The sequence below is a fragment of the Syngnathus typhle genome, linkage group LG2, assembly GCF_033458585.1.
Source record: "Syngnathus typhle isolate RoL2023-S1 ecotype Sweden linkage group LG2, RoL_Styp_1.0, whole genome shotgun sequence".
In the NCBI taxonomy this organism is placed as follows: domain Eukaryota; kingdom Metazoa; phylum Chordata; class Actinopteri; order Syngnathiformes; family Syngnathidae; genus Syngnathus; species Syngnathus typhle.
In genome coordinates this window covers 9,280,184-9,294,877 of record NC_083739.1, presented here as the reverse complement: position 1 = coordinate 9,294,877, position 14,694 = coordinate 9,280,184, and the positions used below count along the sequence as shown (strand labels likewise).

The 14,694-nt window shown below is 42.7% G+C and overlaps 1 protein-coding gene across 1 annotated transcript; it reads right to left on the bottom strand.

Annotated features, from left to right (window-relative positions):
* Positions 1–1,360: 1,360 nt before the first annotated feature.
* jph2 (junctophilin 2) lies at positions 1,361–14,454 on the bottom strand. The gene is made up of 6 exons (XM_061272818.1): positions 13,689–14,454; positions 10,316–11,132; positions 5,395–5,513; positions 3,511–4,349; positions 3,285–3,385; positions 1,361–3,216 (listed from the first exon to the last, which is right to left on the bottom strand). The coding sequence occupies exons 1-5, from the start codon at positions 14,065–14,067 to the stop codon at positions 3,305–3,307; spliced, it is 2,235 nt and encodes a 744-aa protein (XP_061128802.1). The 5' UTR covers positions 14,068–14,454; the 3' UTR covers positions 1,361–3,216; positions 3,285–3,304.
* Between the last annotated feature and the right edge of the window lie 240 nt (positions 14,455–14,694).

The window sequence follows — 14,694 nt, the reverse complement described above, 5'->3', positions numbered from 1 at the left end:
GCTTGCCAGGCTACACATTTCCAGTTTTCAAACGAGACCCATTTGTAGATATGAATTGTGTGATCATCTTATCATCTTGAGTCTCGCCCCCCTCCCCTCACCCTCTACCCACTTCCGTTGGGGAAAGTGCTCACTTGTCACTTTTTCTTGCTTTCTTGCGCTTTTTAATTTGAATTTGATTTTTCTTGTTTGCTTACTTTTTCGTTTGAGATTCCTTTTTCTTGTTTGCTTGCTTTTTTGTTTGCATTTTTTGTTTGTTTCCTTGTTTGCAATTGTTTTTCCATGTTTGTTTGCTTGCTTGTTTTTTTTGCTTTTTTTGTTTGAAATTGCTTTTACTTTTTGGCTTGCTTTTTTTTTGCGATTTTTTGCAGTTGGGTTTGACCTTTGTTTTTGTTTGCAATTATTTTCTCTGAAAAAACAGAGCTGTCTATCTCTAGAATTTAGTGCCAATACTTCTACTTTTACCTCGTTTTAAAACACAAGTATCTATGCTACAGACACAAAAATGCACAAGTACTCACCCTATGTACATATTCTGTACAGATACGTTTGCCAACTGTGTACTTGCACTTGCTGTAACTGAGAGTTGAAGGCCACGCAGTTGACTTTCGCCACACGGGGGCAGTGTCGACCAGTCAGTTTTTATATTTCAAAGAGCTGAAGCACTCAATGAACAGAAGTGGGCTGTCACCCATGGAAATGTAGTGGACATTCGCGCTTTAAAAAAAATAAATAATAATAATAATATTTGAAGAAATGAAGATTGAGTGATCCGGTTTAAAAGTGGATATGGGTTTGAGTGGCCCTAAGGTACGTTTGTAGAGGCTGCCTCACAGACAGGTGCTGTTTAAAAATACTTCCACTGGCACTCAACTGTACTGACTTTCTTTTGGGTATTATAAAAAACAGGGGCGGGGTTACGTGACTATGGCCACCCCGTGAATAAATCCAATACCTGTGACCTTCCTGTTATTTTCACATGGATGCAGAATTCTTATATTATTAAACTATTATGTAAATAGTTGTTTCTATACATGTCTTTTGCCTTGAGTCAGCTCATTAGAATAGATGGTACGAAAAATTGATGGATTCTTCAATAATTTGCCTGATGCTTAATCCTGTATACTTAATCCAGAAAAAATGAGGGTGTCACGCAAAGCACAAACCCACAAATCGAAGGTAAGGTGTATAGTGGAGCATTAATGTTAATCTAAAACTTCCAAACGTGTCAATGTCTCGGTAATGTCTACTCAGTTAATTGTCGTCACCTCAATAAAAGATACGTATTCTATGTTAAGATCTACTTTTGAGAGCTATTGGTAAATAAACTACATGCGAGAATGGCACAGAAAATGACAACTGATCGTGTAACTTTTTAATTATTGAATTCAAATTTTTTTGCGCCGGGTTTAAATACACAACCACAAATTGCACATCTTTAAATTCAGCCGTGCTTTGGGCAACGGGCCTATCAACTTGGCTCCTACTTGTACATACAGTACAATGATTTATGGGGCTTGATTAGTGTTACACGTTGAATCTCTTCCTCTATGACTTGTCAATTTAAAAGACAAAACATGCCAATTGAAAGATCACAGAGAACTTTTGTTTGGCCTTCTACAATCAAATAAAAATCATTGCTATTCCACAGACAACTTTAAAACTACTGGGTTAAAAATCTCAATCTGACCCAATTTGAGGTTGTTTTGTATAAAAAAATAGATTTAAAATTGGTTTGTTTTCAACCCACCATTTTTAAGGGTGTATACATTGGTAAAATAATGATTTAAATAACAGGGCGTACTCTCAATGTAAGACATGGAGTTGAGAAAAATATTCTCAAACTCCCAATAACGAGGTAATCCAAGTCTTCATTCAGTTTTGCACAAATCGGTTCTGAATGCTATGTGTCAAACTGGGACATGCACACAGGGCTCTCATGCTTACAAAAGAGGAACTCATTTGGCTTCAAATGGCACATCAGGCACTTGGGTACTCCAGAAAGCACTTTTTGTTTTTAAATTCTATATAAGAAAATTACTGCTAAATGCTCACAAGCGAACATGATGCAGTGGTTGTTGTCAGTCAGCTCGCAGTATCCATTTTCTGCTTTCTTGTCTCTCTACACACAAAAACTCCATTTCAACCTCCTCCGTTACGCCACAAGCACATACCGAACATAAACATTGACAAGCTTGGCATTCTCTGTGTGCCTTATAGGCTTCTTTCTATGTGGCAGAATGACAATAAATGCACAGTGAAAGCATCACACTTCACAGTGTTCAACACCACAGCCAAAAATGCAGATTTTCCAGATTACTATTGCTGAAGAGTCTATTTTCACGGGGGGGGGGGGGGTCAGTCAAAGAGACAGAAGCATCACTACAGCAGAAATAGTTGACACAAAATAGAGGGCCGCATCTCGCATTATCAATATTGTACAGGTGCCACAATTCGTCATCAAATTGAGAACTATTTTTGATAATTCTTTTTAGATGCATTGTTTAATCTTCCTGTCAACAGAACAAGCGATCAAATGCTGAGGATGAGGGTTAAAATCTCATTTTGATGTAATAATAAAAATCCATGCACCTAAACTGATCCTGCTAGTACTGTAAGTATTCTTTTTCTTACAGTGAAGCCGTTGTCCAACCTTATGAAATAGTGAAATTTCCTCAACATTAAGACTGATTTCTTTCGCGTTGGCCAAGGCGGCATCCAGGAATTGAAACTACCTACTTGACAGAATATCACAATCTGAAGTGTTAGGTCAAAGGTCCACCTACAGTTTCAGACGAGTTGGAAATGAGAAAATGTCAAACAAAGCAAAACAAAGACAATCGTGATGATTTCAGTGGGTAAAATTGGACGTGAAGCTTGGGTGGTAGTTGCGTATTAATTAAAAGCTTTTTTTTTTTCATTTATGTTAACACATTCCAAGTTGAACATAGACTTCTTCAGTGCATTGGACACCGCTATACTCGCTCATCTTGCCTTCCCCCACTCTCGCACAGAAACTTCATACTGAACCATTTAAGTCATTCAGTGTCCTTCATCTTCTAGTTTGTCTGCAGCCCGACGCAAGCTCACACAGTCACACCAACAGACACTCTCGAGAAGAAGAGCCGCTGCTGTTCACGAGGCTTCTGATTTCCTTCTCGCTCTTGTCTAAACTGCGGTGGAGGCGGGCCGTCTCGCTACAGCGCCGATGGTGACCTGTGACAAAGAAAAAAAATACTTTTGGTTCCCCGTTATATTCACAAATGGAAATGTGCTTGGCGTACCTGAGGTGGCGTCAAACGCCTCATGACAAAATGTGCACAAAGAGAATGGCCAAACCGATGTTGAGCAGGATAACCATGCAGATCATGATGGTATTGGGGCTCTTGAGAAAGGAAGAACATTATTGATTTGTCCATCAAAATGATGTAATTAACAAAATGACAAAAGTCAATCAGTGTGACACGAGCTCAAGTCCGAATACAACTGTGTGTGCATCGGCTGTCTTACCTCCTGTTCCAAAGACTCTGCAGTTACTTCGTGACTTGAATTCAACATTGGCGCTTTCAGTCGAGCTTCTGCTTTGGGATCCGCTTTCAAGGCAGGTTTGACGCTGTTGGTTTTGGCTTCGGCAGGTTTGGCTAATGTCTTAGGTTCGTGGTTGGCTGCAGGCTTTGGAGACGGAGCAGGGCTGGGTTGTCGTTTTGGTAGCAATTTGGTTTCTGCTTTGACGGAAGGCCGACTCAAGTCCCACGACTGTTCTCGATCTTGGACTGTCGGGACTCTTTCGAGTTTCAGGTCATTGGCTTTCAAATTTGGAGTGGCAGCTTTTGGGGGCGGTTTTTCCTCGTCATTTACCGCAGTAAAGCTGTTTCGTGCAGGTTTTTGTGCAGACGCGGCGTCTACGGTATTCACCACTGGATCAAATTTTTGCAAGGGCTTGATCTCTAAATCGGAACCCTGCTCATTCTTGGTACTGTGGCGGCTTGGAGTGCGAGAGAGACTGCGAGCAAAGGTGCCCTCTGATCCAGTGGGAACAGGAGGAGGGACAGAAGGTGTGGTGGGCCTGCTGTTGGGCTTACTACTGCTTTTACTAGCTTTTTCATCGGCCCAGTTGCCGGGACCTAGAAGTTTGGGGTCTTCCTTGATGAAGATGCCTGGACTGGGGGAGGGAGTGCGGGCTGGGGAGGAGCCAGGCATGAGGCGGTCTAGTTCGTTCACGATCGGGCTTTCAGGCGGCGTCGGCGCCGGCTCCTCCTCGGCTAACAGCGGCTCGTGCGTGATGACATCCGTGTTCTCACTTCCCTCCCCAACTTCCGCCATCACTCGCTTCTTCAGATACTCTGGACCTGTGCAGGATCAGTTCAATAAACGTGTTAAAGAACCTCAATAGTTTATATCACCAGGTCACTCTTGATGTGTTAACAATTCTAGAAGAAAAAGACTTCAAGATGTTTAATGGCCAGTTGATGTTTATGGTCAAACTAAACCTCAAACGAAGAACATTTAAAACAACTGCAGCGGCAGTTAGCGTTTTTGCTAGCACAGGGCAAAATGCCATTGACAGGCTAATGAATTACATCACAGACTGTTTTAAATTGTTAAGAAATAATTTGCGCAAAAATTGGATACAATAAAAAAGTACAGGATTTTCAAATTACACATATTCATATTCTTGTTCAAGTATGTTGTTGTTTTTTCTGTATAAAAGACTGTCAAATTCAAACTGTCCGCATGTGTTGTCCTCTTCTAATAATGTACAGACTGACTTTGCAATTGGACATTTTTTTGCTTATTTCTGTATTTCTTTTCCACACTGATAATTAATACAGGAGGAAAAAAACAAGACCTGAAAAAAGGGCACTGCTGCTTTTGTATGGATAGATTTGCATGCATTTTCAGACGGGCAGTGAAAGTGATATGATCCTTCAGTCCAAATAAGATGGTCCTTTTTTTAGACATTCAAATGTGATGACCTCGGCAGCGGGCCACGGCAGAGGATCCGCCGAGTCAGGCTGCAGTACATCGATGTGCTCCTAAAGCGCTGAGAACTTCATTGCTCTCTGTCCTAAGATGGCCAACCAGTGATGACACTGCCGACTCCACCTTAAGCTATGGAGTATTGTGTCAATGTATCCCATGGTGGCTGAGCGACTAAGTAAGTGACGCCATGAATAACTACAAGTCCAATCAGATGACACAAAGCCAAAATCACATGCAGTGCAGAAGAAAGGGCACTGAATACAAACGGCTATTGCCCCAAATCAAAGCTTTCAACAAACATGCACTAAAATGTCAAAATAATGACCAGGACATGTGCATTAGTAGACACCCAGTTATACAGCAAAAAAGGAGGCGCTCTCCTTGAAATTTTAAAGGAAGGCTTCAGCTGACCTGGTTGGTAGAAAGTAGGTGAAAGTTCTTTGGCCACCAGCCTGGCGATGCTGGATTCGCTGTTGGATGCTTGAGCAGCTTGGTCGGCTCCGTCCGACTTGGCCTTGGCGTGGGTGGACCTAAAAGAGACATATTAAGCAAACTTTTGCAGTGTGGACACATCAGAGACATTTACTGTTTCTCATTGCTCAGAACCAAAACGGACCACATAACTTAAGCTTGACAGCTGGATAGCAAAGATTGGAAGCTTCTAGTGATTTGTTATGATTGACTCAGATTGCAAAGTGTAACCTCACACTGAGCTGAAAATAAACTCCTAGGCTGTGGGTTGCTTGGTGCGTCCCACTGGAACAATTAGACACTCCTGATGTTCCGTGTGAGACGAAAACGTTCCACCTGTCCACATGTCTTCTCTTCACTTACTGTTGAAAACACTGTCACTCTATAGTCAGCTCAAACTATCATCAGTTCTTTCAAGCCAGTGGTACAATAAATCAAACGCCCTCGTAACATACTGAGTTTTTCCCATACAGTAACCAGCTATTGCTGTAAATGTCGGCGGACGCTGATTTTAGTATCAGCCCAAGGCTCACTGCTCGTTTGCAGATTTAGCAGACGGGTCTCTGCCAAGCTGCGAAGATGCATTCTTGGACCACGTCTAAGTGATGGGAGAAGGTAGACAGCTCGCCATTCAGAAATACTGGATGTGAAAGGTGGGCATCAAATCATTATATTTTGTTTTTTTAACCATCCCAATCATGTTCGAGGACACATGCCCCCTTCAAGGCAGAGATTTGCTTTAGCCATGTTGAGACTTGAAAATTACTTGAAAACTATTCAATGAAAGCCAACATCCGAACCTCAATTTTGTCTAATTTTTATATTTTAATGTATTTAGACAAAGCAGTTTGTCTTGTTTCAGAGGCAAACCTGTTTTTCAGACATCCATATCAAAAATATTTTTTAGAGGTCATCTTGTATTTTCTTTTTTCAATGAATTAGATTTTTATTTATTTTTTTCAAATTAGAAAAAAACATATGACATAAAACTGAATGATGATTTGCTGGTGCCTTGCCAGTTTCATGACGGCCAAGAAAGGGTAGCGACAGATGGCCTCATCCTGCGCAGCCTTCGACATTCAGCAATTTATAATGGAAGGCCAATGACAAATATAAGTATACCTCAGTGGGAGCGACACTTCCATACATTATTCTGAATGACTTTTGCTCTGCTTCCCATGTATGACTTTAAGGTCCCTTTGGGTTACTTTCTTTCTGCAGCAAAACGCATCTGAGGCCCACTGCACCTCATTCACATCCTCCAAAGAGAACCCGGTCACGAATACCAACAAAGCAACACATAGTCTTGCGGCCACAGTGTGAGCCATGCAGTTGTGTGAGGCGTTGTCAAGAAAACAACACACGTTTCTTTAATGGACTGTCAAACTGTTAAAATGCAGGAGTGTCTGCGTTGGGACAAACAAACAGCTTCTTCAGGAGTTAATTAGCAAATGGTACGGATGCTAAATTTTGTTGCTAGTCATGCCACATTTTGAAGCTCTTGCATGCTCTGCTGTGCCTTGTTTTATGGCACAGGGAAAAATTAATGCGCGAAAGTGAGCAGGTAATGCACACAATACAGTAGTGCCATTGTAGTTTGTTGCACAAGTATCGAATGGATCAATGGAATGTTTCACACAAAATATCACACCAATATCTGCTAGTAAATGACAGATAAGATATCTGCATCAGAATTGTAGCTATCTGCAACTTTGGTTTGAGATGTACAATTTGATTTTGACAGATTGTGACAGTTTCATTTCATCTTGTGCAAATGTAAGATGTCTGAAAAGGGACGTTTTGATCATTGAAGTTATGCTAAACTAGAATTAGAACCAATCAGAATAAAATACAAGATATCTTAATCTTACACATATCTACAATGGCTTATCTTTGGGCTAAAAAAATCTTCCACCCTGCTACATCTTTCAAGTCAATTCAACTCACTTCAATTTCATTCATATCAAATTAGCCTATTGTGACGGCTGTTGCTTCATTTTAAAATGTACACCTTTGGGCATTGTACGTAAATGTCATGGCTGATCTGTATTTTGACCTGCTGCCTGTTGATGGTGAGGTATTCTGCCATTGTGGTATGTGCCACTGGATCTGTGCAAAGGGTTCTATTTAACGGTGTGTAGAGTGTTAGCAGGCAGAGTCAATGTGAAAGAGTGACTTCGTTTCTATAAAAAGATGACTACATGTTCGAGAACATCATAAAATGTCTTTGCCAAATCGAATATTTCGCATTTCCAGTGTGAATTTAATCCTCATTATTCCAGTATTGCTTTGAGCTTAGTCTAATTACCCCAAATCAGCATTCTCAATTCAAACTTTCCAAAATTGACAATTGCGCATAAGATCACAGGTCCGTTTTGTCGGCGACTGTTACAACCAGTAAATGTTTGCCCAGCATAAAGTGCATAGATCAGCATTACACTGTAAGCCAGGCTGCACTAGTAAGGCTGTGTGGGCTACGTTTATACTCGACTCATTTGTCACCTGAGCACTTGCTTATGAGGTGTGTCATATTTATATCCATGGAACCATTTGACACCACAACTGACGCAAGATGGGCCCTACATCTGCGAGCTGTAATTGTTAGCAACAGACAAAGCGGGTGATGAAATCAGCTGGAAAGTTATGTGCCCACAATAAATGCCAGTTGGTTTTCCCACCGAGACAAAAAGAAGCTTTAGGTGTCTGCTAAAAGAGAAAGGGCCCACCAAACTTGAGCTTAAGAAAACACTTTGGGCGTGTATCTGTGATGAGGCAGGAAAATGGCGGGAGGGTGGAGGATAATCAGCTGTTGCATTCCCCAGTGATTGTGAGACAGCACGAATGCGCTTGTCCTTATTTAGTCAGGGTTCCTCCGTGACAACAGGGCCCTCGAGCGTGCGTCATTTACACCCTGTCCTGACACACAAGACCCTCCAGACTTCCCGTCTGCCGGCGTATACGACAGAACAATGTCCGCCAAGCCTCTGAACGTTAGTGAGACTATGACACGGTTGGGGAGGACAAGTTGGCCGACTCTCCGTGCAGAGAGCATGCTGGACATGTATTTTTAACCCGTCTCCACTGACACCAGATTAGAGGAAAGAATGAGGAGACCTGGAACAGATGTGTCATGCCCAGCCCCCCGTTTATACAACAACATATTTCAATGCTAAAGACTTTGTAGGTTCACACAATAGAAGACATGGTGAACAATTTGGAGGTCCAATTGCAAACCGCAGTAGGGAGGAGAGCCAGGCACTATCAACAGAAATTTTGTATTATAGGTATTGAAGGCATAGTAAACGAAAAGTACATTAGCAAACACCGAAACATGCGACCAGCTCACATCAGCCATGATAAAGAGATCACTGACAAAAATATGAATATCCGCAATGTTATTTGCTTATACTTGCAATATTTCGCACCACAGAGTACAATAATAATAATAATGACAATAATAATAATGACAATAATAATAAACTTTCAGGTTTTCGTTTTGCTGTATTTTTTTTCTGATGGGCTTCGCTATCATTTCATTGTTTATGGCTCCGACAACACGACGCAGACAAATCTTTAAGTAGCACTCAGATGTTTCCCTCATATGAGAAAATTTATGATCTCATTTTTACTATAAATAAGGTTGAATATTGCAGTAGAACATGTATACAGGTGCCAACATTCAAGGGTCTGTTTTTCTGAGCAGAAGCCAGGGAACTATAGTTATGTCCTATTTGTACACAGAAGCGTATATGCTGACGCATGGGCACAACATTGGTGACATGATGATGTAGCATTTGGTTGGTCCTTTGCCAGTGTGAAGACAAAGTGGCGTACAACCAAACTGAGCGTTGGCACCAACACCACAACCAAAGAAGCACTGGCACCACCAGCTCATTAATAGATACTCTGTGAGGTCCATGTGTAAGTCAGCAGTGTCCAGACATTGTCGGTGGTTTTTAAAAGCAACAATCCAATCCACACTCTTCCCTAACTCAAATGTAGTGCTTACACTTGAAGAGAAATATTTGGATTTCTAGGTGCTGGGACGGTAGTCTGCAGTCCATCAGTGCTCACGTAAACAATAGGATGATCTCAGGTGCAGAAGATAAAAACACCTTGTACGGTCACAGATGGATAATGGGCAATAATAAGTTATATTCAATGAGTGTAACAAAGTAGTTTGCCCAAATTACAAAGTTTTCTTTTATGCAAATGTTTTAGTATTACTCCCTTGTCTCAATAAATGATTTGTCATTTTGCCACTTCACAAAAGCTCATTTAGTCCTAAAAGAAGCTTTGCCTCCTTTTGGAAAGCAACCCCTTTTAACGAACAGGAGGTTACATGTTTAAGATGCGTATCATTAAGACTCATGGGTTTACCAGATGATCTATTTACAACAACTTGCCCAGCCTTCTCAGCCACGTTTTCAGTTAGTCCAATAAGGATTTTTCCGTCACAGACGTTGTCCGTGTCTTCAAAATGTGTCTTCTTAAAGACCCCCTTGAAATTAGCTCCAGCTCAGCAATTTTTTCCAGGAAGTGTCAGGTGCTCAGGGCATTGTGAGAAGCATGTTGTCATGGTGAAGAAACCACCAGTTGATCTGCCCAAGACCCACAATGGTCACCTCCAAGCAAATGCTGCAGGACCTCTTTGATCAACTTGATCATCTGGCCCACATGCAAGGTACATTTTTCCAGTTTGATTTTGAAATGGGTCTTGTCTTATACAAGTCCTGGACCCTTTCTGACACACCTTTGTTATACTTAGTGGCTATTGAAAAGGTGAGACTCCAACATCCTTACACTTGTATGTGTTTTCTACATGAAATGATCAGCAAGCATCTAAGAGGGTTGTTCTTACCTGGAAGCGGCAATCTCCGCCTTCTGCTTGCCGATGGCAGCGGCTCGCTGAGCGCCCTCCACGGCCCGCTCCACCTTCTGCTTGATCTTTGTTCCTTTCAGTTGAATCATTCTCTTCTTCACAGCCTTCACCAGCATGTTGTTCATGTACTTGCCCTCTTCTCTCCCGCCCTCGGCGAAGGTGGTGCAACCGTAGCCGTGTCTTTGGTTGTTCAGCCACTCGCCTTCATATTTAAGGCCACTGGACCTTTCGCTTATTCCATATCCTGAGCGCTTGTCGTTCTTCCATTCGCCCATGTAGACTTCGGTGGTGGTGGCGTCGATGTCTGCCTCTACAGGGGGGAAGTCTTCTGCGCCAGCCAGGCTCTCGTCCCCCATGCTGATGGTGGAGTTGGTGTCGCTGGCGTTGGAGCTTAAAGCCGATTCCGTCCTCAGGAAACTGATCTTGCTCTTCTGGCTGGACAGTGAAGTGCTGGAGTCGGATTTCTTCAGTTTGCCCAGCAGAGAGCTCCTGCGAAACAGACCTTTCTTCTTGGGTTTCGTTGCCTCTGGGTCCACCTGGAGCGTGAGGGCGAAGCCTCCCCGCGATGGTCCCAGTTGGGCAGGGTTGGAAACAGGAGTCTCCTCACCGGAGGCACTTGTGGTGGTGATGATGGGGATGTCTTGCTGCAGAACTGTGCCATTGCTTTGCTCGCTGCGTAGGGAGGTCAGGGAAGTCCGGAGAGGAGAACGGACGACAGCTGCCATGCCATAGGGGACGCTCTGACGGACCCCGTAGCCGTGCCGCATGCCGCCCGTGAACTGACCCTGGAAAGTGCCTGAAAACATACCAATGGAACTGTTCATTATGAACTCATCTATGAAAGGAAAAGTTTGTTTATTGAGGTTAGATCTGAGATTGAATAAATGAACCAAGTGCTGGAATGGTTGCAGCCTTTCTACTTAGAGTCTAAGGGATGGAGAAATGTGACAAATCAATCACCTTTACCTTCATGACAAATTTTTACAAAAACTCTAAGGTGCAATGAATCATATGTATCCAACTGTTCAAATACAAACCAACGACTGCCAGCAATTAACCATAAATGAGATTAAAGAATATTTATATTTTTAAACATAAGAAGCTATCCTGTTTGTTCTTTTTAATTATTTTAAATTATTATCCCCATGTGAGACAAATAAAAGAATATCTTATCCTATTCTATATGTCAGTGGGCTTTTTCCAATGTTAAACATGGAGTTTGCAATTTTCCAAAAGGTTTGATTGACAACTCAAACAAATATGACAGGTTGACATTTTTTGGCATGATTATGTTATGAGGTGATGATTTCCCTTTCCCTCCTGCTCTTTATAGTGTGTTTAATCATTTACCACTTTATCATTTTAAAAGTGTGTTCCAGCGCCAGCATCTTATGAATCGAGCTAAACTTACTTGGTCTAGTTTATTTATTTTTTTTACTTTGATAGCCTATAGTGTTCGTAAATTTATATTGCCAATACATATGTGTTCCCACTATTCACAAGACTATGCATTTTTTGATATACGTATTTTGGACTGCAACTTCTGAACCAGTGAAGATCATTGTGCAATTGTCCACCCCAAATTACTCCCAAATATCCTCATACATTATTATATAGATATATGAATCTTGAGATTATGGCAAGTAAGAACACCATTTTTAACATCTGTGTCAACAATCAGAAATACAGTATGGAAGTGTGTAATGATTAGTTCATTCATACAATGCCATGAGAAGTCAACTGGTTGTTCGCTCTCATGCTAAAATGGACACGTGTGGATCATACTGATAGCAAGTCGGCCGAGAGGCCAGCAGGGCACGCAGGGGGGCTTTGGGCTATTATTACACGCACACATTTGATGCCCCCCCCCCCCCCCATCGCTTCACAGCTGATGAGTCAGCTGTGGAGGGGGAGGGGACACTGCTGCATTATTGTTGTCTGTTACATATTTCCCATAGACATAGTACGTACAGTATAAGTGCATTTCAAATAAAGTCATGGAAGTTTTAGCTTTCTGAGAGGTCATTACAGCAAGATGTGCAGTAGCTACACGACAGAATACAAATAAAATAAACTTGGCCATTTATTCAGCCTCTGAATGAATTGTCACTAGGTTTGTGGGCAGATAAATTTGTAATGTAGACAATTTCAATGCCATGGTACTTTTGATTTAAAAGGTAAGTCAGCTAAAAAAAAACCCATTCTTTATGTTGTATGTAACATCTAACATTCGAATGAATTCGAATTAAATAACAATTAATAATAATCCACCTATTTTTCTCCATTTGAATGGGCGGCCATTCTACCACTCGCTGTTGCTTGCAATCTGAGCCATGATTGGTCGTTACCTGAGCAACTGTGATGTCATTTTCATGTGACTGTAAGTGGCAAAATGGCCGCCCCCTGAAATGGATAAAAATTGATGTATTTTGCTGCTCAATTCATATTCCACAAACGCAATAAGCACAATAACTTGTTTAGACGAAAGAGGCTGCATAGAATATATTACTGTGAAAAAACATTTTGAGTCGACCTCTGTCAGTCCGAAGAAGCAAACGTAGGCCAGACTTGTAGGCTGGACTCGAAGGGTGCGTCGACTTGGACACCGGCACACGGTCAAAGCCCGTGTTTGTTTATGGATAGATTCATAGGCAGGAGAATGAGGACATGCAATGTAAAGTAGTGATAGACCTGATAGTGAGTACTAGTGCCAGCTTGCAAACCAGAACACCGTAGGCCAGTGCTTCTCAATTGTTTTCTGTTACGCCCCCCCCCTAGCAAGAAGAAAACTATTCGCGCCCCTCCCTCCCCACCGTGACTATCCTAACTTGTCTTCTAAGTCGTAAAATGTTGCACTGTCGAAAACGTCACAGAAGTAACAATGGGAGCGCCACTGCCCCCTGCTGTGAAAATGCGCAATTACACTTTATTCTAGTACTGCCAAAAAAAAAAGCCTGTTCCCCAGGGTCACACGCGCCCCCCCAGGTATAGCACCGCGCCCCACTATTTGAGAAGCACTGCCGTAGGCAGAGAATGAACTGAATCCACATACCTTGTATTTTGTTGTGTTAATTGATGCTCAAGGTCTGGGAGTCCATATTTTTTCTTACAGGAGCCACATAACAACAGAAAAATTGAAGAATACAATGTCTTTTTTGAAAAAAGACTAAAGCAATTATGGTCTCAGGCAAATAATTATTGTGTCCACAGGTTTGTTGTTATTTCAGAATATGTCTCAAACAATAAAAAAAACAGACAGAGCCCCCCCGTGGCATAGTTTGGACAACCCTGATCTAGATTTTTCTGCTGCACGAGAACAAATGAAATATTGCGAACAATCTGCGGCCCTTACCTCCATCAGCATAGGTTTCAGTTCCGTAGCCGTCCTGTAGTCCATTGTTCCACGTTCCCTCATATTTGGCCCCGCTGCTGACACTGATGCGGATGCCATACCTCCCCTTGAAGCCGTGTGTCCATTCCCCTCTGTAAATCCAGTGACCTTTGGTTTCGACCCCCAGACCGTGACGCTTGCCCTGCGACCAGTAGCCCTCGTAGGTGTTCCCGCTGGGCCAGGTGTAGACCCCCACCACCTCAAAGCCGTAGTTCCAGGATCCCGAGAACTCCCCCTGGCCTTTAGGCCCGGTGCAGATGCCGTGGCCGTGTGCCTTGCCGCCCTCCCAGCCGCCGCAGTACGCGCCGCCGTCATCGAACTCAAAGCGACCTCCACTCATGTCGGCCCGAGCACGCACACGAGAGTGACGCTTTGGAGCCTGTGGCCTGGCTAAAGATTAAAACCCACTTTGGATACACTCCGCCTTCCCCTGACATCAAAACCGCTTGGAGATATCCTGAGTTTTCAACTTGAGCGGGCCTCCTCTTGGTCTTTGTGGATTTCTCAGCGAGTCCATGAAAATCCGGAAAGAAACGTCTTCTCCACTTCAACTGTTTTAAGTTTAGATCTGATCTGGAATTGTATTGAGTGAGTTTTGAGGTTGTTTCCCGATAAGCCGGAGGTCTTTCATGGCTTTCCAGGTGGCCACGGAGAGAAGCCCCTGTTCCCCTGTCCCTGCCACCCAGTAGTGTGTCTCCTGACTCGCCCTGCAAGGGGAAGCATTTGAGCACACCTAACAAGGCCACACTGAACCCCCACACACACCCTCCCCTCACACACACATCATTCCAAAAATATGACCCAATCCTCAGTGTGCTGCCTGCAAGGAGCAATGCCAGAGTCTTCCTCTTTGGGACGGCGGCGCGCATGCCTTTGCCAGCTCTACTTTGAGAACACTTGTTTCCCCCCCACTGCCTGGTAAACATGAAGAGTTTGGAAAACTATACAACTTCATTTTTCATTCAAT

Excerpts from the sequence above, each read along its gene's own strand:
- jph2 (XM_061272818.1), bottom strand. The coding sequence starts at position 14,067 with ATGAGTGGAGGTCGCTTTGAGTTCGATGACGGCGGCGCGTACTGCGGC. Across the intron at positions 5,514-10,315 it reads GCGGAGATTGCCGCTTCCAG|GTCCACCCACGCCAAGGCCA; the intron begins GTAAGAACAACC and ends TGTCTCTTTTAG. Across the intron at positions 3,386-3,510 it reads CAGAGTCTTTGGAACAGGAG|AGCCCCAATACCATCATGAT; the intron begins GTAAGACAGCCG and ends TCCTTTCTCAAG.